The sequence below is a fragment of the Triturus cristatus genome, chromosome 7 (assembly GCF_964204655.1).
Source record: "Triturus cristatus chromosome 7, aTriCri1.1, whole genome shotgun sequence".
Lineage (NCBI taxonomy): Eukaryota > Metazoa > Chordata > Amphibia > Caudata > Salamandridae > Triturus > Triturus cristatus.
In genome coordinates, this window is record NC_140590.1 from 543,704,815 (window position 1) to 543,731,851 (window position 27,037).

Sequence of the window (27,037 nt, forward strand, 5' to 3'; positions counted from 1 at the left end):
TGCAGAAGATGTCTCCAAAAGGAAGCTTTATTGTTCACGCGTAGAACTGGCCTTGACATCCAGATTATTCATAACGCCCGACGCGTTTCGAGCCACACGGCTCTTGTTCACAGGCACAGAAGAGGAGTCGTAGCACCAGCCTCTAAAACACCACATTGTCTGCAAGTTCCAGTTAAATAAACCCCGCTGGTGAGGCCTCTCAGGTGAGTATGATTTTGCTTGGCATGCTGGGACATGTAGTGCGATAGCACACCCACTGGAGGGTAAAAAGTAAGCGCTATCGCACTACATGTCCCAGCATGCCAAGCAAAATCATACTCACCTGAGAGGCCTCACCAGCGGGGTTTATTTAACTGGAACTTGCAGACCATGTGGTGTTTTAGAGGCTGGTGCTACGACTCCTCTTCTGTGCCTGTGAACAAGAGCCGTGTGGCTCGAAACGCGTCGGGCGTTATGAATAATCTGGATGTCAAGGCCAGTTCTACGCGTGAACAATAAAGCTTCCTTTTGGAGACATCTTCTGCAGAGTGCGACCTCGTTCTTTGGACTGTGATGGTAACATATATATATATATATATGTATATATATATATATATTTCCACACAATCTTCCTAGCCAGGAAGAAAAACGGGCCGCACTCCCAAAGTATCAGTTTAAATCTATTTATTTCATTACATTAGGGCCTTAGCAGAGCTAGATCTACGCGTTTCGATGCCGCCTGGCACCTTGCTCACGATCGACTCGCTCTCTGACAAAGTCTCATTAAAAAGCAACCTAGTTGCTATCATGTCATTTCCTGTCTTCTTCCAGGCTCTATGGCTCATGGTCAATGTAGTTGTCGGTGATATTTTTTGAAGGGAATAGTTTCTTTTCACATTAGATATCTTTATAAACCCTTGATGGATTTTGTGATTGTTCAGATTCATCTTGTTCCAGGCTGTCGTTGGTCTTATGATTATATTTCATTGATTCAGGCAGTGTATGTTGTTTTTTACGGTTTCTGCTTTGAACTGCACTGTCATTTGTTCATTTGTCAATAAAGTTAATTCTACTTCTTTTTCGTTTTTTCCATTCTTATTTGCTTGTAATTATCTTCTGATGCTGCCCGATCCTCCTTATTTATTATTTCTTCAGTTGCCTGGTTTCTTTCTCAGTTGTCTTTTTATCTTGTATCTTTCCTTAACTGAATTTGTCTCTTAATGGTTAAAGGTGAATGTATAACTCCTCTGATTGATTCAGGCCATGGGGACTCAGAGTTCTCAGGTTTATAATGTAGCGCGACTCCTTCTGGCGCAACAATTTCTCCCGATCTCCACCGCGTTCTCTTTTTGGAATTGTCTCTATTCCAAAAAATCTTAGTTTCTTCCAATCTCCTTGGTGCACCTGCTCCATATGTTTAGATACAGCATTGGATCGATCTTTATGGATGGTTGCCCTGACATGCTCCATTATTCTTTTTTTAATTCACAAATGGTACTTCACACGTACCTGAGCGGGCATGGGCATTCCATCACGTATATCGTGTATTGTGTCTTGCAGGTGATTAATTGGCGAATTTCCCAGATTTTATTATTGGCCAGTTTCACCTCTTTAGTTGGTTTCGCTATTTGGCACATCTTGCAAGAGTGGCATTTTTAAAATCCTTTTGTTTTTAACCATGTCTCTTCCTTATTTTTGGCTTTGAAATGGCTGTGGATCAAATGGTCCTTCAGGTTTTTGGCTCTTCTGTAAGTGACCGTGGGGTGGCTACCCACTATGTCTTTGACCGTGCTGTCCAGTTGCAAGATCTTCCAGTTTTTTCTCAATATTTTAGTAATTTGATTACTTTCTTGTGCATAGTCCATGATCATCCGTATCGGTTCCTTTTTTTCATTGTTGTTGATTTGTTTCACCGCCAGGCACTCCCCTCGAGTTTTTTCATTAGTTCTTTTCAAACATCGAGCTATTATTCCTGGTTTGTATTGCCTCCTCCTGAAGCGCTTCGCCGTTCTCTCGCTGTGGGTTTGCCATTCTGTTTCTTCACTGCAGATCCTGCGGATCCTTAGGAATTCTCCATATGGGATGCTGGAGATAAGGGAGCTTTGATGAAAATTAGTAGCTTCTAGGGTGGCATTTGTTGCTGTTGTTTTTCTATGTAGCGTGGTATGGATCTCGTTGTTCTTGATATAAATTTCCGTATCCAGGAAGATGACCCTTTCTTTACTTATAGTATAAGTAAATTTCAAATCATTTGTGGAGTTGTTGATCACATTGAAATATTCCTGGAATTCCATCGCTGTGCCATCCCAGATTATTAGCAGGTCGTCAATGTATCTCTTCCAACTGACGATTTTGTTTACTGCTTGATCATTGGCTGTGTTCCACGCAAATTCTTGTTCCCATAGTCCCATGGCTAAGCAAGCGTAACTCGGACTAAAAGAAAATCCCATGGCAGTCCCGCTGTTCTGGCGGAATATTTCTTCACCGAACAAGAAAATATTCTGGTTTAGACAAATGGAGATCATTTCTAACAACATCTTGTTGTGGTTGCTGTACATGATGTTCCTGTTTTTGAGGAAGAAATTGCAAGCTTTCATGCCCATGTCATTCCCTATGTTGGTATACAGGGCTATGACGTCCATTGTTATCAGTTGGTACGATGTTTGCCATGGTGTGTTTTGTAATAGTCTTAGAAGATCAGTGGTATCTTGTAAGTATGAACTCAATTGCGTCACATATGGCCTCAAAAAATGATCTATGAAATTTGCCAGACGCTCCAACAATGACCCCTTTGCTGATAGTATCGGTCTTCCCGGAGGTTTCCTCTGATCTTTGTGGAACTTTGGCAGGAAGTAAATTGTTGATGTTATTGGATGTGTTACCGTAAGGAATTTTCGTTCTTCTTCGTCAATTAGTCCCTTTAATGCCCATTCCAAGAGTTTCTCGTCCACCATTTTTTTGTTTGTTGCGGTGAGATTATTTGTTAGTTTCTCATAGAATCGGGTTTCTCTTAGTTGGCGATGTGCCTCTTTGCTGATTTGCTACTCACCTGAGAGTTATCGAGTTGAATAAAAAGGGAAATAAGACTGGTATCTGTATGCTGGCATTTCATTTTGGAGCAGATAAGCCTTTGAAAAAGGGAGGATTCCTGAAACGCGTCAGGCTCTGCTGATGCTGGTGGCACCTTGGTTCTCCCCTGCAATTTGAACGCGCTGATCGTGAGTGCACCCCGCACCTTGGGTGAATGTGGACTTTGATAAATACGGCCGACCCGGCCGGGGGATGCACCGCCGTGGACTTTGGCGGTTCCGCTGCTGGTCTTTGATCAGCGCTGTGGAACTTTCTGGTGTTATTTGGAAAGGGGGAGTAACAGAAGGGTGCACCTGTGATGTAACTTTATTTTCCGGATGTCTGCCATCAGCCCACTAGGGTAGTATTTGGTACGGACTACCAGTCCCATAATTCTTTGCTGATTTGCTACTCACCTGAGAGTTATCGAGTTGAATAAAAAGGGAAATAAGACTGGTATCTGTTTGCTGGCATTTCATTTTGGAGCAGATAAGCCTTTGAAAAAGGGAGGATTCCTGAAACGCATCAGGCTCTGCTGATGCTGGTGGCACCTTGGTTCTCCCCTGCAATTTGAACGCGCTGATCGTGAGTGCACCCCGCACCTTGGGTGAATGTGGACTTTGATATATATATATATATATATATATATATATATATATATATATATATATATATATATATATATATATATATATATATATATATATATATATATATATATATATATATATATATATATATATATATATATATATATATATATATATATATATATATATATATATATATATATATATAATTATAATCTACTGGCGGTCGCCAGAAGATAGTTATAGTTAGGACCGTGTTTCCATAGGAAATCTGAAAATTCTATTTTGAATAACTTTGGCGCCGGTTGACGAATTCTCGCGAAATTTTCAAAACTAATGGGGCGCTCTGCTCAGCTCCTACCCTGAAAGTCTCGGGGTGATTCCTCAAGCGGGGGCCGAGAAAAAAGGGGGGTCCCAAAACACGTTTTCCCAATGCATTTTTCCATAGGACCTTTAGTCGAAGGTACAGCCCGAATGGCTGAAGAGAATTACTTGAAATTTGGCAGAGAGGTAGTCCTCAGGTCAGGGAAGTGCCTTTTGCAGGTCTGGCGTCAATCTGTTCAGTAGTTCCTGAGAAAATAGCATGTAAAAGCATATACATATCTATAGCCGCGCACCGTGCGCGCACCGTGCGAGCACCCTAACGTGCGCGAGCGTAATTCTGATTGGTGGTTACATGTTAGTCAACGTTCGAATCGGTCGAAATCAGGAAGTGTCAGCCGCCATTTTGTTTGTTTTCAGTGCGAGAGTGAAAAAGGAAGGTGGCGAACGTGAAAAGGGGGCAGGGTAGAGAGTTCCTGACCCCCTAGCCTTTGTCAGGGGGTCCCTGAAGGACTCCGAAGACAGAAAAAATGTGTAAATATTTTTTTTTTTAAATCGCGGGGGTGCGTATAATTTTAATACGTAGTTTATTGTAAAATAAATATATAAAAAAAATAATACATACATAACTTAGCATTTAAAAAACCGTACAAATTCACTGAAAAAACCATAGGTTTCACACACGTTATAGTTAGGAATTGGCATTTAAAAAACCTTGCAAATTCACTTAAAAAACCCTAGGTTTCACACATGTTATAGTTAGGTGGATATTTCACTCGTAAAAAACCAATGAAATTCCCCCGTTATAGTTAGTTCAGATAACTATAACTCGCGCGACCGCCACTCTTTCACAAGGATGATGTCATCAGTGATGTCATGAGTGATGCCACTGACCATGTCATAAGTGATGTAATATGTGACGTCATGAGCAGGATTGCGGGCGCGCGAGTTATAGTTATCTGAACTAACTATAACGGGGGAATTTCATTGGTTTTTTACGAGTGAAATATCCAGCTAACTATAACATGTGTGAAACCTATGGTTTTTTTAAGTGAATATATATATATATATATATCTCGGATGGTCTGGGCACGCCTCAAACGTTTGGGAAGAGAAAAAGGCAGTTGTGAGGTATTCCACCTCATGCAGGGCGGCATGCAGTGTCATTTTGCCCCCGTTGAATGGACTCCTGAACCCAGAGGCTGAGGCGGTGGGGGCACGAGGAGGCGCTTTTCATTACTGTACACAAGCAGGAAATAGTTTTAAGCTTTGCATAACATCTTGCATCCTGCGCAACTATATGGCAGAATTACCCCCAAGCATCACCTACCTGAAAGCATTACAGTGCATTCTGGGCTGTGCAGTCCACAAGAGAATCGAGGACTGGAAACAGGTGAGCTGACATTTGTTGTGGGGGTGGAGCATGCCTGAACAAATCAAAGGGCGGCAGGACTTTTACAAATGCGAGCAAAGCCTCCTGAAACTCTTGGGCGCTGAAGAAGGCAATAATTTGCCAAAATGCATTCGCCATTATCGTAAAATAAAGGGCTTCCTCGACTTACCCCTGTGTGGCTTCTGCTCTCTTCTTGGGAAGGAGTTTTGTTGGATATAGTTCCACGTCAGCCAGAGACGTGGTACAGAGGCACCTGCTTCACAAGCGGCCCGGACTTCACTGGCTCTGTCTTTGCAGTTTTTGGTTTTCCGAGTTATCGGATGGTCTGGGCACGCCGGCATGCATTGTCATTTTGCCCCCGTTGAATGGACTCCTGAACCCAGAGGCTGAGGCGGTGGGGGCACGAGTAGGCGCTTTTCATTACTGTACACAAGCAGGAAATGGTTTTAAGCTTTGCTTAACATCTTGCATCCTGCGCAACTATATGGCAGAATTACCCCCAAGCATCACCTACCTGAAACCATTACAGTGCATTCTGGGCTGTGCAGTCCACAAGAGAATCGAGGACTGGAAACAGGTGAGCGGACATTTGTTGTGGGGGCGGAGCATGCCTGAACAAATCAAAGGGCGGCAGGACTTTTACAAATGCGAAGCAAAGCGTCCTGAAACTCTTGGGCGCTGAAGAAGGCAATAATTTGCAGAAATGCATTCGCCATTGTCGTAAAATAAAGGGCTTCCTCGACTTTCCCCTGTGTGGCTTCTGCTCTCTTCTTGGGAAGGAGTTTTGTTGGATATATATATATAACACTTCAGGGCAATTAACAACAAAGACCCGACATACCCAGTTGCTCGACACATTAACAGAGTACATGATGGCAAAGCAGAAGATTTGCTATACTTTGTGGCTGACAGTGTTAAGAAAAGTATCAGGGGTGGGAACAGACAACTTGCACTTAGGAGGTTGGAGTCACGATACATAATCCAATTAGATTGCAAGATTCCTAATGGTTTGAATGCCGACGAAGCATTAAGTGTTCATCTATAAATTCAAAACTGCCTTTTTAAAATTCTTGTAACAATCCTTTGAGTCTCAATCCAGTTTTTGTTTATTGGTTCAGCATAATTGTTTTAATACGTGCCCAGTAGGTCCCCCTATGCTAATATAGGGCAGCTTTAGAAAAACACTATGATGCTTTATTGTTTCAATTGGTCATCAATATTAGATTTTGAAAACGGTGCGTTAGCTTGCCCACTTGGGCTGTATTTTCAAGTACTTACAAATGTTTACAAATGTTCAAATATTTACAAAAGTCTACATTAATTTTAACTAGCACTATCATGTTTACATAGCACTGTTACTTCAGGAATTATTCCTTTATTAATACGAACAATGATGGACCGATGTACCCTTTTTGAATACTTTGCATCATTATATTACTCAAAGTGACACTGGTCTGAGGAAAGACTCGTTTAACAGTATTTCTTTCATGTTAATTTTTGTTTACTGGTTGCCAAGTAACCTGGGGGTGTGTGTTACGTGCACGTAATTGGCTTATAAGCATTGTATCTGAACTGGGTCCGACACAGTGAGCAAGGCGGACTTGTTCGCCGAAACGCGTCTGGGCCACAGCTTTTTGAAATAAAGCATTTTCTTTAAAACTTATCCCACGGAGTCAGTGCCTGTTTCGTATGCATGGAACCCGGTTTGGAGCGAATATTAGAGGCGTTCCGGTGCCTCTTACACTGACCCACCTTGGTTTGGCGCTTTCCGTTGCCGGAGTCATGCTTTGGATTATCTTTGTGTGCAAGGAAAACGGAGAGCCCCCTGCAGCCGGAATCTTGGAGTATTGTACGCGGTTTGGATTGCTTAAGTGGGAGTGTCCTGTTTCTCGTGAATGTCGGAGGGCAGACCGGGATACAGGTAAGCCTAGTGTGTAATTCACTGCGGTTTCTCATACTCCCACAGGTGGCTGATGGGAGAGGTAGTCCTGTAGGTTTTTATCTACGGGCTGTGGGTGTTAAAGACAATAACTATTTCAATAGCAATGTCCGAGGATTGGATCAAGGACCGCGAAGAGGCAGCACTTGATATTTTCAGCGAAAAGGAAAGCCAAGATGAAACGCCGTCAACCAGCGGCAAAACGCAATCGCCGACAAGAGGAAATAATATGAAAAAACTACTTAGCGAATTAGAGAAGCTTCGGAGACATGAAATAGCCAAATGGTGGGAATGCACATCATTGAAAAAATACCTCGAAGTAAATCGCATTCCGAGGGGTTTGAGGATTTTAGTAGCGCCAACTTATGAAAATCCGGATCCCGCTATGTTACAGGAGTGGGCTGATAACCGTGCCCAATCATCTCGCAACATGTTACAAATACTTATCAAATTCGCTACAACGGATAGAGATAAAATTCTCGTACGAATCAATGAGATATATAAAGAACTTGAAGAGATAATCAACCAAGATGAAGTGAATAAAGGTCTAGCGGAGATAAAAAACAGTGTTCTGAAATACGAACAAATAATTAAAGAAAGAAAAGCCAGTAAGTTTCAGCGTGACAGAAATGACTACCTACATGGCAGAATTTACACTTTCTCGAGACGCTTTGAAAATATGCGTCGCCAGGAGTTATCGAAAACAATGGCGGGCCCCTCAAGCCAACGGGAACCGAGTGATACAGAGTTGAGTTCGTAAATTGAATCCGAACCTGAAACAAGTGGCACCAAGGAACAAGCACATCAGGCGCCTACACCAATTCAAGAACTCAGTTTTTTACGAGTCGAGCGTTTGATGAGCTTACGCCCAAGACCCCAGAGACAGGCGTACCCATCAAACAGGGCTCAAAATCAAGGAACAGAAGGAGGAAAAATCGCCGATGGGGCAAACAAAACACAGCAAAAAAACGTATACAGACGGAACAAGAGGAAATGAAAAACAATAAAGAAAAACCAGATAATACAGTTGTAAACTTAACTAATATGGCCCTGACTCCGGATGAAGAACAAATTCTTGCTTTGGGATTATCGTATTGCAAGACAACCAATTTTGACTATACCCAAACAAGAATAGACCTTTACCACTTTACACGGAAATTAAAATTGCGTAAACATTTTTTTAACACCAAGGAAAAAATGAACATGAAAGACCAAGGAGCAATTATAGAGCAAGAACCAGAGAATTTATCCGCAGCGGATTTAGCTTTCCTGAAAGACATGGCGGAACTTGAGCAGGAATGTTTAACACAGGTACCAATTTCGGATGTAACAGGAACGAATTTGGATTGTAATTTATCTGCATCTGTGACAACACCGTTTCGACCAAAATCTATTTTTAATCCTCTTATGCCAAGGGACAATATTGATATTTTTGCGGACAAAATGATTCAGGATCTTAGAGTTTTGGCAACTGAAAGCAGTAATACATTCAACACGGTAAAAAACAAAGAACCAGTTGGTTATTTAAAGACAATGCAAAAAATCAAAGCACGCTCCGACATCGTGGTACGCTGGTCGGACAAAGGAGGCAACATCGTACTTTGGCCTCTAGATATGTACAACAAGGAAGCATTGAATCAACTATCAGACATGAACTGCTATGTACGGATCAGTGCCACTAATATCATCAGTACCAAAGAAAAATTCCACGGATGTTTATACGAATGGAAACGGAATGGGTTAATAACTAGAAATGAACTTGATTTTCTAAAAAATGATTATCCTGTGACACCGCAATTATACTTGCTACCAAAAATTCATAAAAATGCAGAGTGTCCTCCCGGCAGACCAATCATATCTGCCATTGGGAGTTTATTTGAGAATACCAGCAAGTTCATAGACTTTTTTCTCCAGCCATTTGTACGGACCTTACCAGCTTACATTAAAGACACTGGTGATTTTCTCACTAAGATTTTTGATTTTAAATGGCAAGAGGATTACTTGTTTGTTACACTAGATGTACAGAGTTTGTACACTAGTATAAGACATCAGGAAGGCATGAGAGCTACTAAACACTACTTGAGCACAAGAGATTCAAGTTTACATGAACATACAGTGATGTTGTTACATATGGTGGAGTGGTGTTTAACAAATAACATTTTCTTGTTTGACAGGCTATTATACAAACAGGTACAAGGTACAGCCATGGGTACTTGCTTCGCCCCCAGCTATGCGAATTTGCATATGGGCTGGTGGGAGGAGCAAGTACTCATGACAAAGTGCAATACTCAAATGTGTGAAAATGTTGTTATATATCAACGTTACATCGACGACATCTTTATTGTGTGGAAGGGCAGTGTGTCGAGTGCCATTGATTTTGTAAATGTGATTAATACCAATGACCTAAATCTCAAGTTTACAGGCACTATAGACAAGCAGTCCATTGTATTTCTTGATTTAGAACTCTACACTATGAACAACCGTATACACTCACGTACACACCGTAAACTGACATCAGGGAATGCCATTTTACATGCTCAGAGTTTTCACCCTGTTAAACTCATTGAGAGCATTCCCTTTGCTGAGTGCCTTCGTATGAAGAGGAACTGTAGCACTACTGAGAGCCTTATTGAAGCGACCAACAATTTATGTACAAGACTTAGCAACAGAGGCTACAAGGAAAAGACTCTCAAACTAGCTAAGGGGAAGTGTCAAAATATCCAAAGAAAAGATCTTCTATTTAAGAACAAGGGCAACAGATTAACCTTAGGGGAAACAGCCCAACAGACACCGAGGCTAGTCACTGGCTACAATAGTTTCCATCAGAGATTCAGACAAATTCTATACAGACATTGGCCGATAGTAAGATGTGACCCTGTTATTGGTCCTTCGTGTGCTAAGCTCCCCCAGTTAACTTTCAGGAGAGCTAAGTCCATGAAACAGGAACTTGTATCCAATGCCCCTGTATCTGACAAAGGTACCAGTTGGCTAAAATCTCAAAGAGGATTTTTCAAATGCACAAAGTGCAAAGCCTGCCAGTACGGAATCAACACCAAATCAATCGTGACCCCTCTCAGAAAAACTCCCATTGAGATCAGGGAGCATTTCACGTGCAAAACCGAATTCGCGGTATACGTGTTACGCTGTACATGCAACAAGATGTATGTTGGCAGCACCATTCACCCGGCACATGTCAGAATTCTGCAACACTTAAGGGCAATTAACAACAAAGACCCGACATACCCAGTTGCTCGACACATTAACAGAGTACATGATGGCAAAGCAGAAGATTTGGTATACTTTGTGGCTGACAGTGTTAAGAAAAGTATCAGGGGTGGGAACAGACAACTTGCACTTAGGAGGTTGGAGTCACGATACATAATCCAATTAGATTGCAAGATTCCTAATGGTTTGAATGCCGACGAAGCATTAAGTGTTCATCTATAAATTCAAAACTGCCTTTTTAAAATTCTTGTAACAATCCTTTGAGTCTCAACCCAGTTTTTGTTTATTGGTTCAGCATAATTGTTTTAATACGTGCCCAGTAGGTCCCCCTATGCTAATATAGGGCAGCTTTAGAAAAACACTATGATGCTTTATTGTTTCAATTGGTCATCAATATTAGATTTTGAAAACAGTGTGTTAGCTTGCCCACTTGGGCTGTATTTTCAAGTACTTACAAATGTTTACAAATGTTCAAATATTTACAAAAGTCTACATTAATTTTAACTAGCACTATCATGTTTACATAGCACTGTTACTTCAGGAATTATTCTTTTATTAATACGAACAATGATGGACCGATGTACCCTTTTTGAATACTTTGCATCATTATATTACTCAAAGTGACACTGGTCTGAGGAAAGACTTGTTTAACAACAGTATTTCTTTCATGTTAATTTTTGTTTACTGGTTGCCAAGTAACCTGGGGGTGTGTGTTACGTGCACGTAATTGGCTTATAAGCATTGTATCTGAACTGGGTCCGACACAGTGAGCAAGGCGGACTTGTTCGCCGAAACGCGTCTGGGCCACAGATTTTTGAAATAAAGCATTTTCTTTAAAACTTATCCCACGGAGTCAGTGCCTGTTTCGTATGCATGGAACCCGGTTTGGAGCAAATATATATATATATATTCACTTAAAAAACCATAGGTTTCACACATGTTCTAGTTAGCTGGACATTTCACTCGTAAAAACCCATTGAAATTCCCCCGTTATAGTTAGTTCAGATAACTATAACTCGCGCGCCCGCAATCCACTGCTCATGACGTCACATATTACATCACTCATGACATGGTCAGTGGCATCACTCATGACATCACTGATGACATCATCCTTGTGATAGAGTGGCGGTCGCGTGAGTTATAGTTATCTGAACTAACTATAACGGGGGAATTTCAATGGTTTTTTACGAGTGAAATGTCCAGCTAACTATAACATGTGTGAAACTTATGGTTTTTTAAGTGAATTTGCAAGGTTTTTTAAATGCTAATTCCTAACTATAACGTGTGTGAAACCTATGGGGCCCGATTCACAGAACTAACTTAAGACAAAATCCTAAACTTACTACCATTTTGGTATTCACAGAATGCACTTACTGCTTTTGGTATTCACAGAATGCACTTACTGCTTTTGGTATTCACAGAATGCACTTACTACTTTTGGTATTCTCAGAATGGATTTACGACTACTAACTTTACGTCCGCACTCGGGCCAGAAATTCCGGCCCGGAGGCAGCGCTTACGGCCCAGAGGTGGAGATTTTGGCCATGGCTAAATCTCCGCCACTGGCCGGAATCCCCACCTCTGGGGCGGAAGCTCCGCCTCCAGGCCAGAAGCTCCACCTCCGGGCCGGAAGCTCCGCCTCCGGGCCTGAATTTCCGGCCCGAGTGCGGACGTAAAGTTAGTAGTCGTAAATCTCAAGTCCTGCTCAAGTGAGCAATTCAAATGTTCAAAGAAAAGGAAACAATTCATCTGTTTGAGTGTCGATAGATATTAGAGCTCCTCTGCTTTCCCAATTGACATCTGTAAAAGACCAGACAAACACAGTCCTATTAAAACCATGTATAACAGTGCACAGAAATGAAAATACTAACTAAACAATAAACCTTAAAAGACAATAGGGGAGAACATGAGGGTGATAAGCAAGCGGAAACATGTCGTAGATGAACGGACATTTCTTCATCAAGATTCAAACCTGTAGGGGATAAGGTGTTATATTTGACAATTATTTTAGATTCCAGCCTTCTTAGTTCAACAGTTCTATTGCCTCCTCTTGTTCTTAGTGGTACACAATGAAGGACACAGAATCTAAGTAGGTTGGCATTTTGATTATGACTCGTACTGAAATGGCGGGCAACTGGGTATTGTTTATCATTTTTCTTTATAGCCCGAAGATGCTCGAGTACCCTCTTTTTGCCTTTGTGGATCATGCTCCCTATGTAGAATCTATCGCAGGGACATCTTAAAGCATAAACCAGAAATTCAGTGTTGCAATTCAAATGTTTCCTGATTTGGTATGGGGGTTTATCTTTGCTAAGTTTGATGGTTTTACAACTGGTGCTGAATTTACAAGCTTTGCACTGGTTGCAGGTAAAAAACCCTTGAATATCAGTGCGTTTCTTGATTTGGTTCACAAGACTCCTACTTAGTGTATCACGTAACGATTTGGGTTTTCTGAATGTGAGAGAAGGATTCTCTCCAACATATTCCCTCAGATCGTCATCACTTCTTAGAACCTACCAAAACTTTTTCAAACTTCTCCTGATCGCCCAAGCTTGGTTGTTATATTTGGTAATGAACCTTATGGGCTCCTTCACCTTTTCAGTATCTTTGTTTTTGGGAACAAGTAGCTCTTCCCTTTTGAGTTTTTCTACTTTGGAGGTCGCTTCTTTAGTGATGGTTCTACTGTAGCCACGTGCTAAAATCCTCTGAGTCATTATGTTTTTTTCTCTTTGACAACTCTCCTCAGTGCTGCAATTCCTTTTGGCCCTGAGTAACTTGCCAAAAGGAATGCTACGAATTAAGTTTCTAGGGTGGCAACTTTTGGCATGAAGCAAACTATTGCCCGCCGTTGTTTTCCTGAACAATTTGCTAGTGATTTTATCATGTTTTATCTCCAATTTGAGATCTAAGAATTCAATAGTGGTGGCATTAGTTTCACTTGTAAAGTGCAAATTCAAGTTGTTTTTGATGGAGGATAGCGATAAACTCCTGCGCCTGGGTTTCAGTCCCTCTCCAGATGCAGAAGATGTCATCAATTTTCCCAGACCCAGAGGACGACGTGATCAGTAAATTGTCTGGTGTTATTGACAACCTGCTTCTCCCACCAGCCGAGGTACAATCCTGCAAAGCTGGGTCTGTCTGTACATCTTGTTGTCAAACAAGAAAAAAAAATGTTTTATACATAGCTGGATCATCTCTAGGATCATTTTCGTATGGAAAAGAAAGAATAAAGATCTATTTTACATGAAGAACCTACATGATTCAATACCAAGATCTTGGGGAATACACGTGTATGAACTGCTCACATCCATGCTCATTAATAGGTAGTTTTTGTCCCAGGTGATTTCATTAATGATTCTCAAAAAAATCACCAGTGTCTTTGACAAATGATGGTAATGATTGGACTAGAGGCTGTAAAAAATGGCCCACATACTTAGATGTGTTTTCTAATGCGCTATCCCTTGATGACACAATCTGTCTACCAGGTGGGTTGGTGGCATTTTTGTGAAATTTGGGGAGGAGGTATATATACATTTTTTTTTGTACAAACCAAACTTAAACTACACAGACATTACAAATACTAAAGTTATAGTTATATAGCCCAATATTTAAGTGTTTTGTCACTGATAACGTTAACACAACTTAACCAGTTTATAGATCATACTAGAAATTACTCTTTCCACCCCATAATCTATATTCCTGTCAGAATTTAATCTACATCAGTTCAGCCAGGTTCATGCTATGCCTCTTTAAATTAGACTCTAACACACCAAACCCCATTCCACTCTACGCCACTCCACTCTACACCACTCCCCTCTACACCACTCCATGCCAGTCCATTCTATGCTATTCCACTCTACTCAACTCTACGCCACTTCACACCACTACATTCGATGCCACTCTACTGTACACTACTCCACTCTATGCCATTCCACTCTACGTCACTCCACGCTATTCAACTCTGTGTCACTGCGCTCTACGCCACTCAGCGCTATTCCACTGTATGCCACTCCATGCTACGATATTCCACTCAAGGGCATTCCACTCTACACCACTCCACTGTACGCCGCTTGACACGCTGTTCCACTCAACGCCACTCCTCTATACGCCACTCCACACTATTCCACTCTACGCTACTCCATGCTGCGATATTCCACTCTACAGCAGTCCACTCACACCACTGCACTGTACACCATGACAATCAAGTAAGCTGTTCCACTCTACACCACACCACTCCACACTACGCCACTCCACTCTATACTATTCATGTGTACGTTACTCACCTCTACACAACTCCACTCTATGCTATTCATTGGTATGCCACTCCAATGTATGGTACTGTACTGTACGCCACACAAGTGTATGCCACTCAACTGTACGCCACTCAACTCAGCAATATTACACTCTACGCCACTCCACTCTGTGCCACTCTGCTGTATGCCACTACACTCTACACCACTCCACTGTATATTACATTCTGCGCCACTCCACTACACTGTATGCCACTTAGGTGGTCAGTGTGACTTAATTTGGCTGTACACTCTATGGCCAAGAATGGATAGACATAGTTAAATGGTTTTGCCCTGCAGTACCTTTGACTTCTCCACTCTTAAAATATCACCGTTTATTGCCAATAAATTTTTTCTGGTGCCATCTAATGTCTGTTTTTTCTCCCTGTCTGCAGGAGACCATATCCTGAAGCTTTTGGAATTGCGAAAATCAGATAAAGAAGCACAAACATTTGTGAAATTGAGGAAACAACGTGCAAAGCAGTCCCTAGAAGGCAAGCGGTAGCATCTATTCTGGACTGGAGAGAGGCTTTAACACATTGTAATTTTGGGATGCTCCTGAATTTAACTATGCTGTCCAGAGCAAACATTATTGAATCTGCTTTCAAATGCCACATAGTTGTAGTGCAATGCACCCAGTGACATGACACCGGTCGACTGTATTAGTTGAGGTCATCGGAGGAGCAGGACAGAGGAGACTGGGCAAGAGAGCACATACATGGTCGGTTCTGGTTACGGAGAGAAATGAAATGCACTCTGCAGCCCTAGTTAATGTAAGATATTTTTCTGTCAATCAAGAACATAAAAAGTCTGGGAGACTCAGATCTTTACAGTACAGATTATTTGATGCCAAGGAGAGCAAGCATTACGACTGCGTAGTCTTTTGCTAATGGACTATGTAGCTTAATGTAAGAGGACAATAATACATATTTCCACTGAAAGATGTTCTCTTTCTTTATCTGAACTACATGAAACCTTTCCGGAGCACCATGGGATGGTTCAAGACCTCTGTGAGAATGTTTGGAAGACCATTTGACTGACTTATTCCTGGTTCGAAATCATTTGCCTTTTAGACCTCGACAATGCCTTCTCACATGTGGCCTCCTGTGAGCTCCCTCACACCAACTAGTTGTATAGGATCTACCTGTATTGTTTCTGCATCATTGAAACACCCTAATAAGGAAAGGTGTAATGTGTAGATTATCTAAAGCGCACCCTGAGCCTTACATCTTGATCAAAGGATCTGCCTCTCGGCACAGGGCATCGCTAGATTTATCATCATTAAACTGCTGAATACCACATGGCTTTACCAGGCCAGCCTTGTGCCTGTTGATGTGATCCCTACAGCATATGACCTAGTAAGACCTACAGTTGTGATATCCCAATTCTTTTTCTGTTGATATGGCTTTTCACTTCCTCATCATTACGATACCACCATACCCACAAATTAAGACACTGCGATATTCATATTTTATGCCATAAGAAACATCATACCTGCGGACTTCCAACATGAAAATGGTTTCACCTTGTGACATAACAATACCTTTGCCTAATGCCACAAATCAACACCTTATGAGCATTGTACATATTCCCTAGGTCATGAGCCCAGTGCTTAGTTTTCATAAAACCTGTGTCCTGTATTATGGGATCAATGCATTAAGAAGCTAAAGTATTTATACCCAGTGTCAGTCTGACCTGCACCCTATGACATCACGAGACCCAAGTCTCATATCATCATAAGATCAACAGCTTATGACCATCTAAACATGACCTACGTCTTCAGATGAATGCCCTATTCCATCATGATACTTAATCCATTAGGAGCTGAACACCTTATTATCATGGTATCTATGAATAATTAAATCAGTGCCTTATTACTATTAACTATACCATATGTCAAGAGAACAACACTTTGATATCATGATACTTTTACCTAATAAACTATGTCACCATGAGAACAACGCTCTATCAAATCATGCTACCTATGGTTCTCTCCTCATATGATTACCACTGCTTGTCATTATGTTTATGCCATATGATAGCTTAACAGTGATGCCTTTTAACCGTATTATAATGACCACTTAAGACATTTAGGGCCTCATGTAGGTAGCATACCAGTTACCACTTCTTAAATACCGAGCCGTACCGAATCGGTATTTAAGAAGTGGTAACTCGTATGTAGGTAATGAGTCGGTAATTTTTACCGATTCGTTACAATTCGGTAATTACCGAATCGGTATTTACCGATTCGGTAATGAGGCATACTTTCCCATTGAGGGGAAGGTATGCCTCATTACCGAATCGGTAAATACCGATTCGGTAATTGTGGAGAACATGCAAGGGTGGCAGGGTGTCACATTGACACCCTGTTGCACCCCTGATTCGGCCATGTGTGCACATGTGGCACACATACATGCCCTAAGGGCATGTATGTATGCCACATTGCACACTGCTACGCGCGTAAAAATGCTTAAACACATACATTAATTATTTACCACCAACTATAAGTTGGTGGTAAATACCGACTCTTAAACACACCCACACACTCCCCCTACATCTCGATTTTGGTTTCGGAATTTACCGATTCGGTAAAATTACCGATTCGGAAAAGTTACCGATTCGGTAACATTACCGATTCGGTATTATTACCGAATCGGTAATTTTACCGATTCGGTAAATTCCGAAACCAAAACTTGTCCCCCTACATGCCAATAGCCAAAATACCGGTCGGTAACGGTATAATTACCGAAAATCGGCCGTTACCGACCGGTATTTGGCTACCTACATGAGGCCCTTAGAGACCTTTATCACGAGAAAGTTCCACACATTGACTTTTAATTAATTCATAACTGACTTATTTAAGAGAAATTTTATTTTAACTTAAGACATTGCGGGGAAAAAAACGGTCGTATGACATTACCACGCTTTACTTCACCACTCTTCACATCGCCAATTTTACAACGCATACCACTACCACGAATTTACATTCACTCACATTAGAAACACCTTCACCACGCATTCCACTACCACCCATAGTTTTACCACTCTTACTGTTTATGGAAAATCCTGTCACAGCTTAACACTGCCACCTACTGTTTAAAAAGTATTACACATTAAATCTTAATATATTTAATTAATTGCCTTTGTCGTTTACAGGTTTGGTACTATTTCAACATTTTATAATTTTGGGGGGAGACCCCTAAACCCCCTTTTTTAATCACCCTCTAATGCGTGGTTTTGTCTTGCATTGTAAAGACTTGCGTGCCAACAGTCTACGATGTACAAAATGCGTGTAAAATGTAATACGAAGTAAAAACTTCTTAGTAAAAGCTGTTTCCCCCAAAAAACACCATATGCAGAGATCAATAAACCATAAGGTTCGAGACCGCTGAGGGCCACAACTCTGATCCTTAGGACAACATACAACAGAAGCATCTCGGGGACTGCCCCCAAGGTTAAAAGCCCACTTTGAGGTTATACTCAGTCTTTCTGCTCGTGAGGCAATCTTACACGCAATCTTCCTAACACCTATGGTTTCATCCTAGGCGACCTCTCACACTGGAGTAGGACAGTACTACTCCAGTAGATTCAACCAAATAAAATTATGAGTAGATATTTTTTTGCAGAATGAGTTCACCGGTCCAGATCACAAGTAAAAAAATACCTTGGGAGTATATCCAAAGGAGATTCCTTTATTATTGGGTACCCTTGGTATAGGTTAAAATCAGACATGTGGTATGAGGGTATAAAACATAATGGTTCACCTAATCACTTAAGAATACCAACATGTTTCGACCAAATAGTGCCACAAATGGTCAAAGGTCTTTGTCAAGGTCATAGGAACTCCCTATCCACATAGCACATTCGTTACATGTAGAACCACAGCAACTATGCTCTCATACCAATGGGATGTCCATCATGATATAAACCCAATTTCGGGAAACATTGTGGAAACTATGGGTTTCATTGATCAGAATGAGGGGCTTCTCCTTTGTAGTCACACATTCGTCAAGGGTAAGACGCCGTCTATTTGACCTATTCAGCCCCCATACTGCCAGTATGAGGTTAAATAGACCACGTCTTCCTCTACTCTAAAAGACATACTCTTGACAAATGTGTAACTACAGAGGAGACGCCCCTTACACTCAATTTGTGGAAACTACAGGCTTCATGGATTAGAGTAACACATATGCTGTGTGGATAGGGAGTTCTTTGACCCTGACGAAGACCTTTGACCATTTTTGGCACTATTGTTAAGTCAAAACATATTGGTATTCTTGAGTGGTTAGGTGAACTATTATGTTTTACCCTTTTTCTGATTTTAAGTTATCCATGGGGTACCCATTAATAAACGAATCTCCTTTTGGTATACCCCTAGTTATTTTGAACTTTTAATCTGGACCGTTGAATTTTTCCTTTAAAAAATATATATCTAAGAACTCCCAATTTTATTTGGTTGAGTCCAATGGAGTGGCACTGTCCTACTTCAGTATGAGAGGTCGCCTATGATGAATCACGCCATGATAGATTGTGGATGAGGCAACCTCTCAAATATCTTTTTATGACCCTGTAGGCTACAACCTTTACGTATGTTATGTTGATTTGTATAGCGCACTAATCACCGAAGAGGGTATCCAGACACTTGGGCAAGGTGTGCATATGTGTGGTCCCAAGGCGCTTATATGAAGATCCAGGTCTTCAGCTTCTTGAAGAACCCAGTAAGTGAGGAGGAGGCACTGATGCGTTGAGGCTTGTTGTTCCATATCTTGGATGCGATGTAGAAGAATGAGCGACCTTCAGATTTGCTTTTGCGAATTTGCGGCATGAGTGAGAGTGAGGCAGAGCGTAGGTCTCTGGTGGGTTAGTGAGAGTGAGTGCGGCTGCTCAGGTATTCTGGTCCTGTGTTGTGTAGGGCTTTGTATGTGGGTGAAAAAAGTTTGAATTGGCTGCGCTTATAACTGGGGAGCCATTGATGCTTCCTGAGGTGCGGCGTCATGTGGGTGCGGAGTGGGAGGTCAAATATGAGTCGTGAGGCTGTCTTCTGGATGGTCTGGAGCCTGTGTAGGAGTTGTTTGAAGATTCTGGCGTAGAAAGTGTTGCTGTAGTCCTGCCTGCTCTTGATGAGCGTTTTGTTGCACATTGCGTTGACTTGAGCCGTCATGTTGAGCTTGTATATAGGACAAGATTGACTAGATTCCTACGACACCCAAGTACCATTGGTATTATGATGATGTAATCAGAAGGATGTGCTTGGGTTATTTTCCCTCTTACACAGAGTTCTTACACAGAAAACAGTCTACCCAGTCAGAGATTATTTTTGATGGTAGTGATATTCAAAAGTAAGTAGAAAAGCTTATTATCCTTCCCTCAAAACATGTTATATTGTAGTGTCCAAAGTAAATCCAAGAAGGCCGGATCCATGCCAGATTTGCAGACTAACCATTACATTTGATTACATGTGAACCAATTAGATGCATCAAGTCTAAATCACAGAAACATTCAGAAATCTGCACCTGAAACTTTCCAAACTTTTATGGGTACAGACTTGCGTCTTTTTGGTATTCACAAAGTTATGCCTGAAAATCTGTGACCGCGTGGACATTGTAAATTCCCATTTGCTCACATGTTGAGGCCTTTTTGCATGAGCAGTCGTGCATGACGCACAGTTATGCATAGGCAAATGCCTTCTTATATGTGCAGATGCTTTTTAGGTCTCGACTACAGACAGGTCTGCCTTCAGGCAGCTAAGGCTATTGTTTCCAATACATAACATATACTTGGAATGGGCTTTGTATCTGAAAGAGACACGTTACTGATAGATTTCTTACCTTAGAATATCCCAAGGCGTCAGACTGGATCCGGAAAGTTTTTCGTCATCAGAAGGTGGCGTCGTGCGGATCCGCGTCCGTCGCTGGCGTCACAGGCACCGAGATGACATCACGGAGACTACTTAGGCGCCAACCATGCGTGCTGACGTCAGTTCTTTCTTTTTCCGCACCAGCAAGCGCAGATCCGGTTAGAGCACATACCCTAGTCACTTTTTGACTAAACTTTTGAGACTTTTTGTCTTGTACTTTTGAGTCTTTGACTCCTGGTGCCACATAGGGATGCCTGGATTTAAAGCCTGCGGGTCCTGTCACCGTACGATGTCGGTGGCCGAGCCCCATGGCGTCTGTCTTGTCATGTCTGGAGCGCGACCATGACACCCGGCCATGTTCCGACTGTCTGGCCATGGCTCCGAAGGCCTTGCGGGAGCTGTCCCGCAAGCTGCTGGAGGCCCAACAGTCATCCCCACGCCAGGTCCACGGGTCGTTCGAGGGACCGCGCGCGGAGCCATCACCATCGCTACTCAGGGTTGAAGTCTTCACACCCGGAATCGGGTAAGAGACGTCATAAGAAGAAGTCGAAGAAGTGTTTCCGCTCTCCGACGTCCCCCCGTCGGTCTCGGAACGTGGACCCGGGGGGGCCAGGGGTCCCACCCCCGCGGCTCCTTTGGAGCCTGTGAGTCCCGCAGCCTACCCACCTTATCCGGGTCAGTCGGCGACTCCCGCCCAGGTGCAAGATTTTCTTGCTGCCATGGACCGCCTTTTCAGGCCTCGGGCTCCCGCCGGCGCGCCTTCGGGCCCCGCAGTCCCAGCTGAGGGCCCTCTTGTGCCACCGGCTCCGGCACCATGCTCCACTCCCAGCGCCGCAGTGGGTTCAGTTCGTTCCACCACTGCCCTTGCCCTAGTTCCCGGAAAATGTAGTTCCTGGTTGGGACCCTAATTGGAACACTGAGCCGGACCGGCACCGACCGGCGCCGTTCCCGTTCGACCATTTATTTTCCCCTGTCCCTCCCCTACCGCCGCAGCCTGTTCCACGGGCAGTGGAGGAAGGGGACGACCGGGAGGGGTCTGAGGACCCTCTTGCACGGCAGTGCGGGTCGGAACAGGAATGGACAGAAGAGTTGGAGGATGCAGGTGGCCTTGACCTCTCATCTGACCCTGGTTTTCTTTCTCCTCCTGCTGAGGCTATGGAGGAGGGCGCCACATACACTGTTGTGCTCCGTAGGGCAGCTGAGGCCCTTGACCTCTACCTGCCTACCGTGTCCCTCAAAACGAATCTCCTCACTGAAGTACTTCAGCCGGCGGCAAGCTCTATGGAGCCCCTGCTTCCGTTCAATGAGGCGTTAACTGACGTATTGATTGGCACCTGGTGTAAACCAGCCACGGCGGTTCCCGTAGATAAAAACGTGGCCAAGCGCCATCGCCTGGCCCTGGGTGACCGTGCTTTTTTAACAACCCACCCTACCCCGGAAAGCTTGGTCATCCAAGCCTCCACTTCCCAAAGCGCATTCCCTACCGTCCCAACAGATAAGGAATCCAAGAAGCTGGAACAGTTCGGCAAGAAACTGTTTTCATCTGCCAGCTTAGGGCTGCGGTCAGTGAACACTGCATGCCTCTTGGGCCGCTATTCCCACGCTGTGTGGGATATGGTTGCGCAGGTGCTGCCTCTGTGTCCAGAGGTGGCTCGCGCAGTGCTTTACCAAGCTGTTACAGAGGGGAAAGATGCAGGAAAGTTCGCCATCAGGTGTGGACTGGACACCGCGGACTCACTGGGTAAGGCGATTTCTACAACAGTGGCCCTACGTCGCCACACCTGGTTGCGGTCCACTGGTTTTTCAGGGGATGTGTAAAGTTCTCTTATGGACATGCCCTTTGATGGTACTCGCCTGTTTGGTGATAAGGCAGATAGTGCGCTGGAGCGTTTTAAGGACTCCCGAGCTACGGCCAAGTCCTTAGGTCTCTCCAGCACGTGCCCAGCCACGTCTGCTTTTTGTTCCTTTCGTGGCCACAGAAGGGGCACCCCGATACGTTCGATCAGCCAGAAGCCTGTGCAGAAGCAACCTCTACGCGGCCGCAGACGTGGTTCCCGCCGTGGCCGGACAGGGGGCCAGCGTGCAGGTCAGTCCACCTCCGCCCCAGCAGCATCCGCCTGCAAGCCCTCCTAGTCCGAGCTTTGGGGCACACCCCACGCCGGTGGGCGGCAGGATTCGCCATCACCTTCCTCACGGGCGTTCCGTTACCTCGGACAGGTGGGTGCTGCAAATCGTCTGAAGGTGCTACTCCCTCCCCTTCGAGTCTGCCCCTCCAGTCATGTCACCTTAGTTCCACCGCATGTCGGGGGACCATTTTGCGCTTCTCCAGCAGAAGGTCATGGCCCTCTTGGCCAAGGGGGGCCATTGAGCGTGTTCCTGGCCGGAAGTAGGGAGTGGTTGTTATTCCCACTACTTTTTGGTCCCCAAGAAGGACAAAGGGGGCCTGTGTCCCATCTTGGACCTCAGGAACGTCAACCGCTTCCTCCGGAAGGAGAAATTCAAGATGTTGACTCTAGCTCAGGTCTTGGCTGCCCTCGACCCTGGAGACTGGATGGTAGCATTGGACTTGCAGGACGCATATTTTCATATCCCCGTCCTGCTGGCCCACCGGCGTTACCTGCGGTTCACGGTAGGCCACTAGCATTTTCAATTTACTGTGCTCCCCTTCGGCCTTACCAGTGCCCCTCGGGTGTTCACGAAAGTGATGGCGGTGGTCGCAGCTCATCTGCGCAGATCAGGTATTTCAGTGTTCCCCTATTTTGACGACTGGTTGTTGAAGGCGGGCTCCCCCCAGGCAGTCGTCTTCCACCTCCAGAATATGGCCGACCTCCTGCATTTGCTGGGGTTCTCCATCAACATGCCGAAGTCACACGTGAGTCCCTCTCAGAAGCTCCCCTTCATCGGAGCGGTTCTGGATTCGACGCAGTTTCGGGTTTATCCTCCCGAGCAGCGAGTCCAGGATATTCAGGCTATGATTCTGGTCTTTCAGCCTCTATCCCGGGTTTCCGTCAGAATGACCCTCCGGCTCCTGGGCCTCATGGCCTCCTGCATCCTGCTAGTGCAACATGCCAGATGGCGTATGCGGGCTCTGCAGTGGGGCCTGAAGTTCCAGTGGGCACAGCATCAGGGCAACCTGTCCGATCATGTCCAGATCTCGGAGGGAACTACAAGACAATTGCAGTGGTGGCTCATGAATCGCGATTGGGTCAACGGCAGATCCCTCTCCCTGCCCTAACCAGAGCACACAGTGGTGACAGACGCATCCCTTCTGGGATGTGGTGGCCACTTGGGAGATGCGGAGATCAGAGGCGCTTGGTCTCTGGTGGAGTCCGGGCTCCACATCAACCTTCTGGAGCTTCAGGCAATTCGTCCTGCACTGGAAGCATTCCTTCCCTCTGTCCGGGGAAGAGTAGTGCAAGTGTTCAAGGACAACACCACCGCCATGTGGTACCGCAACAAACAGGGCGGGGTGGGGTCAGGAGGCCCTCCGCCTCTGGACATGGCTGGAACATCAGGGCTTATCCCTGGTGGTTCAACACCTGGCAGGTTCTCTGAACGCCAGGGCGGACAAACTCAGCCGCAGGTGCATGATGGATCACGAATGGCGTCTGTACCCGGAGGTGGTGCAAGGTCTCTTTCGACAGTGGGGAGAGCCTTGGTTAGATCAATTCACCACCGGAGAGAACGTGCAATGTCCGCAATTCTGCACGTTGGAATTTCCTAGGTGGCACTCGCTAGGCGACGCTTTTCGTCGCGAGTGGAATTGCTGTCTGTGGTACGCCTTTCCGCCTATACCACTTCTGCCCAGAGTGCTGAAGAAGATCAGGCGCGACCGGGTCCAAGTCATCCTTTTGGCTCAGGATTGGGCACGAAGAGTCTGGTATCCCGAGCTGCTCAACATGGCTATCGATCCTCTGACCCGTCTGCCTCTTCGGGAGGATCTTCTGTCGCAGCAACAGGGGACGGTCCTCCATCTGAACCTGTCCAACCTCCACCTCCTTGTGTGGAGATTGAGCGACGGCAGTTGTCGTTTGACCTGCCTCCCGAAGTCTGCAAATTTATCTTGGCAGCCAGGCATCCCTCCACTAAGACGGTAAACGGCTGTCGGTGGAACAAATTTGTGGCCTGGTGCACAGCAAAGGCTGTGGCTCCCCTCTCTGCCCCTCTTTCTGAGATTCTCTTGTTCCTCCTTTATTTGGCACAGCAGGGCTCTGCTCTGGGCACTATCAAGAGCTATCTCTCGGCCATTTCTGCCTTCCAGATCAGCCTTCTCTTTTCAAGTCCCCGGTTGTCAATTGTTTCTTGAAAGGCTTAACTCATCTGTTTCCTCCTTATTCCTTTCATTAGGCCTCAGTGGGACTTGAATCTGGTTTTAACTTATTTAATGTGCGCTCCCTTTGAGCAGCTTCATAACTGTCTATTGAGGCTTTTAACTCTTAAGACAGCATTCCTGGTTGCCATCACATCTGCCAGAAGAGTGAGCGAGCTCCAGGCTCTTTCATCTAAGCCTCCTTTCCTGAATGTCCATCCACAAAGTAGTTCTCCCATCCTTCCTGCGCAAGGTTGTCACTGCCTTTCACATCGGGCAGACCATCACTTTGCCCACCTTCTTTCCGCCTCCGCATCCTTTGAAAGAGGAAGAAATGCTCCACCATCTGGACCCAAAATGTGCTCTTTCCTTTTATCTGGATCGCACCAAACAGTTCTGGCTGGATGACCAGCTCTTTGTTGGGTACGTGGGAACCAAGAAAGGTAGGGCCATACACAAGCAGACTATCTCCAGATGGGTTGTTCTGGGTATCAAAGCGTGCTATTCTCTGGCAAAGAAGGAGCCTCCAGTGGGGCTGCATGCCCATTCCATCAGGGCGAGGAGTGCCTCTCAATGACATCTGTCAGGCAGCTAAGTGGGCTTCGTTGCACAGATTTACCAAACACTACTGCCTTGACAGTCAAGTCCGGAGAGACGGCTTCTTTGGCCGTTCTGTTCTCCTGGACTTTCTGGTGTGATCTTGGTTCGCAGACCCACCTCCGGGGTTGGTATTGCTGGGGTATCTATTCTACGGTAACGAATCTATAACTAACGTGTTTCTTTCAGAAAGTTACTTGCATTCGGTAACGATATAGCTGTAAGAAACCTTAGTTAGTAATAGATTCCTTACCGCCCCAACCATCCTCCCCGTTCTGCGAACTGATTTCTAGGGTTAAGGATATCCTCTCGGGGCCCTAATTTTGTGCACCAGTGGTCAATGTATTGCATGGCTCTGCGTTTCTGGCGCAGAAAGTCATGTTCAAAACTGACGTCAGCTCACGAGGGCGGCATCTAAGTAGCTACCGCGACGTCATCCCGGCGACACAAGGCCAACGACGAACGCTTTCCGGATCCAGCCTGACGCCTGGGGGCAATTCTAAGGTAAGGAATCTATAACTAACTAATGTTTCTTACAGATATATTGTTCCCGAAGGTAAGTGACTGGTTCAATTGTGCAACCACGGTGACCATCTTTGAAAGGGATAAAAACTAAATAAAATAAATACCTTAAAAGATGGCTACAGGTGCATTTGCATGCATGGCAGCCACCTTTGAATGCCATTTGTTAAAACATAACAAAATGCATTCCATGTGGCTGCTTTGGTTGTGCTTGCATTTGTGGCAGCCATATTTGAATACATGTTTTCAAAAACCCTTCAAAGATGGTTGTCGTAGATGTGTTCTCATTCACAGCAGCTATCTAAGACAAAAAAAGCCCTACACAACCTAAAGGTTTCACGGGTGAAACTTGTTTTTGCCAATGCTTTTTTTCCCCCCCTCCACAGGAAAAATTTGTTTCCCCATGTATTAACCTCTCTCCCTTCACTCCACCAGATGTGAGAGTGATCCCCCTCCCATTTCAACCCACAAAGGGATTTTCTCCTGCCTTTGAAAACTATAAAGGGCATATTTATGAAGCTTTCATGCAGCTCAGCAAGCCACATTGCTGCATGAAAGGTGAAGGGCAGGAATGCACCATATTTAACATAATATGATGCATCCCAGTCCTTTCCATGGCGCTGCTGCCGTGTTTGCTGCCTACTGAGAATGCAGGCACCCTTGCACCATAGTTTTTATTTAGTAATGGACACCGTCCTGCACAAAAACAATCCTCCAAGGCTTTTTCCTCTTTCTATGTGTGCTGCAGAATGCAGCACACATAGAAAAGGAAACAAGCATTGGCCTAGCAAATAGGTCTCGCTTTTGGGACCTTATAAGTATTTAGTTATGCAGCACAATATCCTTGGTGCAACAACATCAACTGTTTGCATGGCTAAACACTTATAAGGTCCCAAAGGCGAGACCTATTGGCTATGCCAATTCTTGTTATTACTGACTATGTCGTT

General features: G+C 44.3%; 1 protein-coding gene across 4 annotated transcripts in view; it reads left to right on the top strand.

Annotated features, from left to right (window-relative positions):
* UNC13D (unc-13 homolog D) overlaps positions 1–16,757 on the top strand; it is a 697,875-nt gene extending 681,118 nt beyond the window's left edge. For all 4 annotated transcript variants that reach the window (XM_085616967.1, XM_085616965.1, XM_085616968.1 and 1 more), the window contains exon 33: positions 15,201–16,757. In XM_085616967.1, the coding sequence (XP_085473093.1) occupies positions 15,201–15,310 (110 nt within the window). In that variant the 3' untranslated portion in view covers positions 15,311–16,757. The remainder of the gene's footprint in view (positions 1–15,200) is intronic.
* The last annotated feature ends 10,280 nt before the right edge of the window (positions 16,758–27,037 follow it).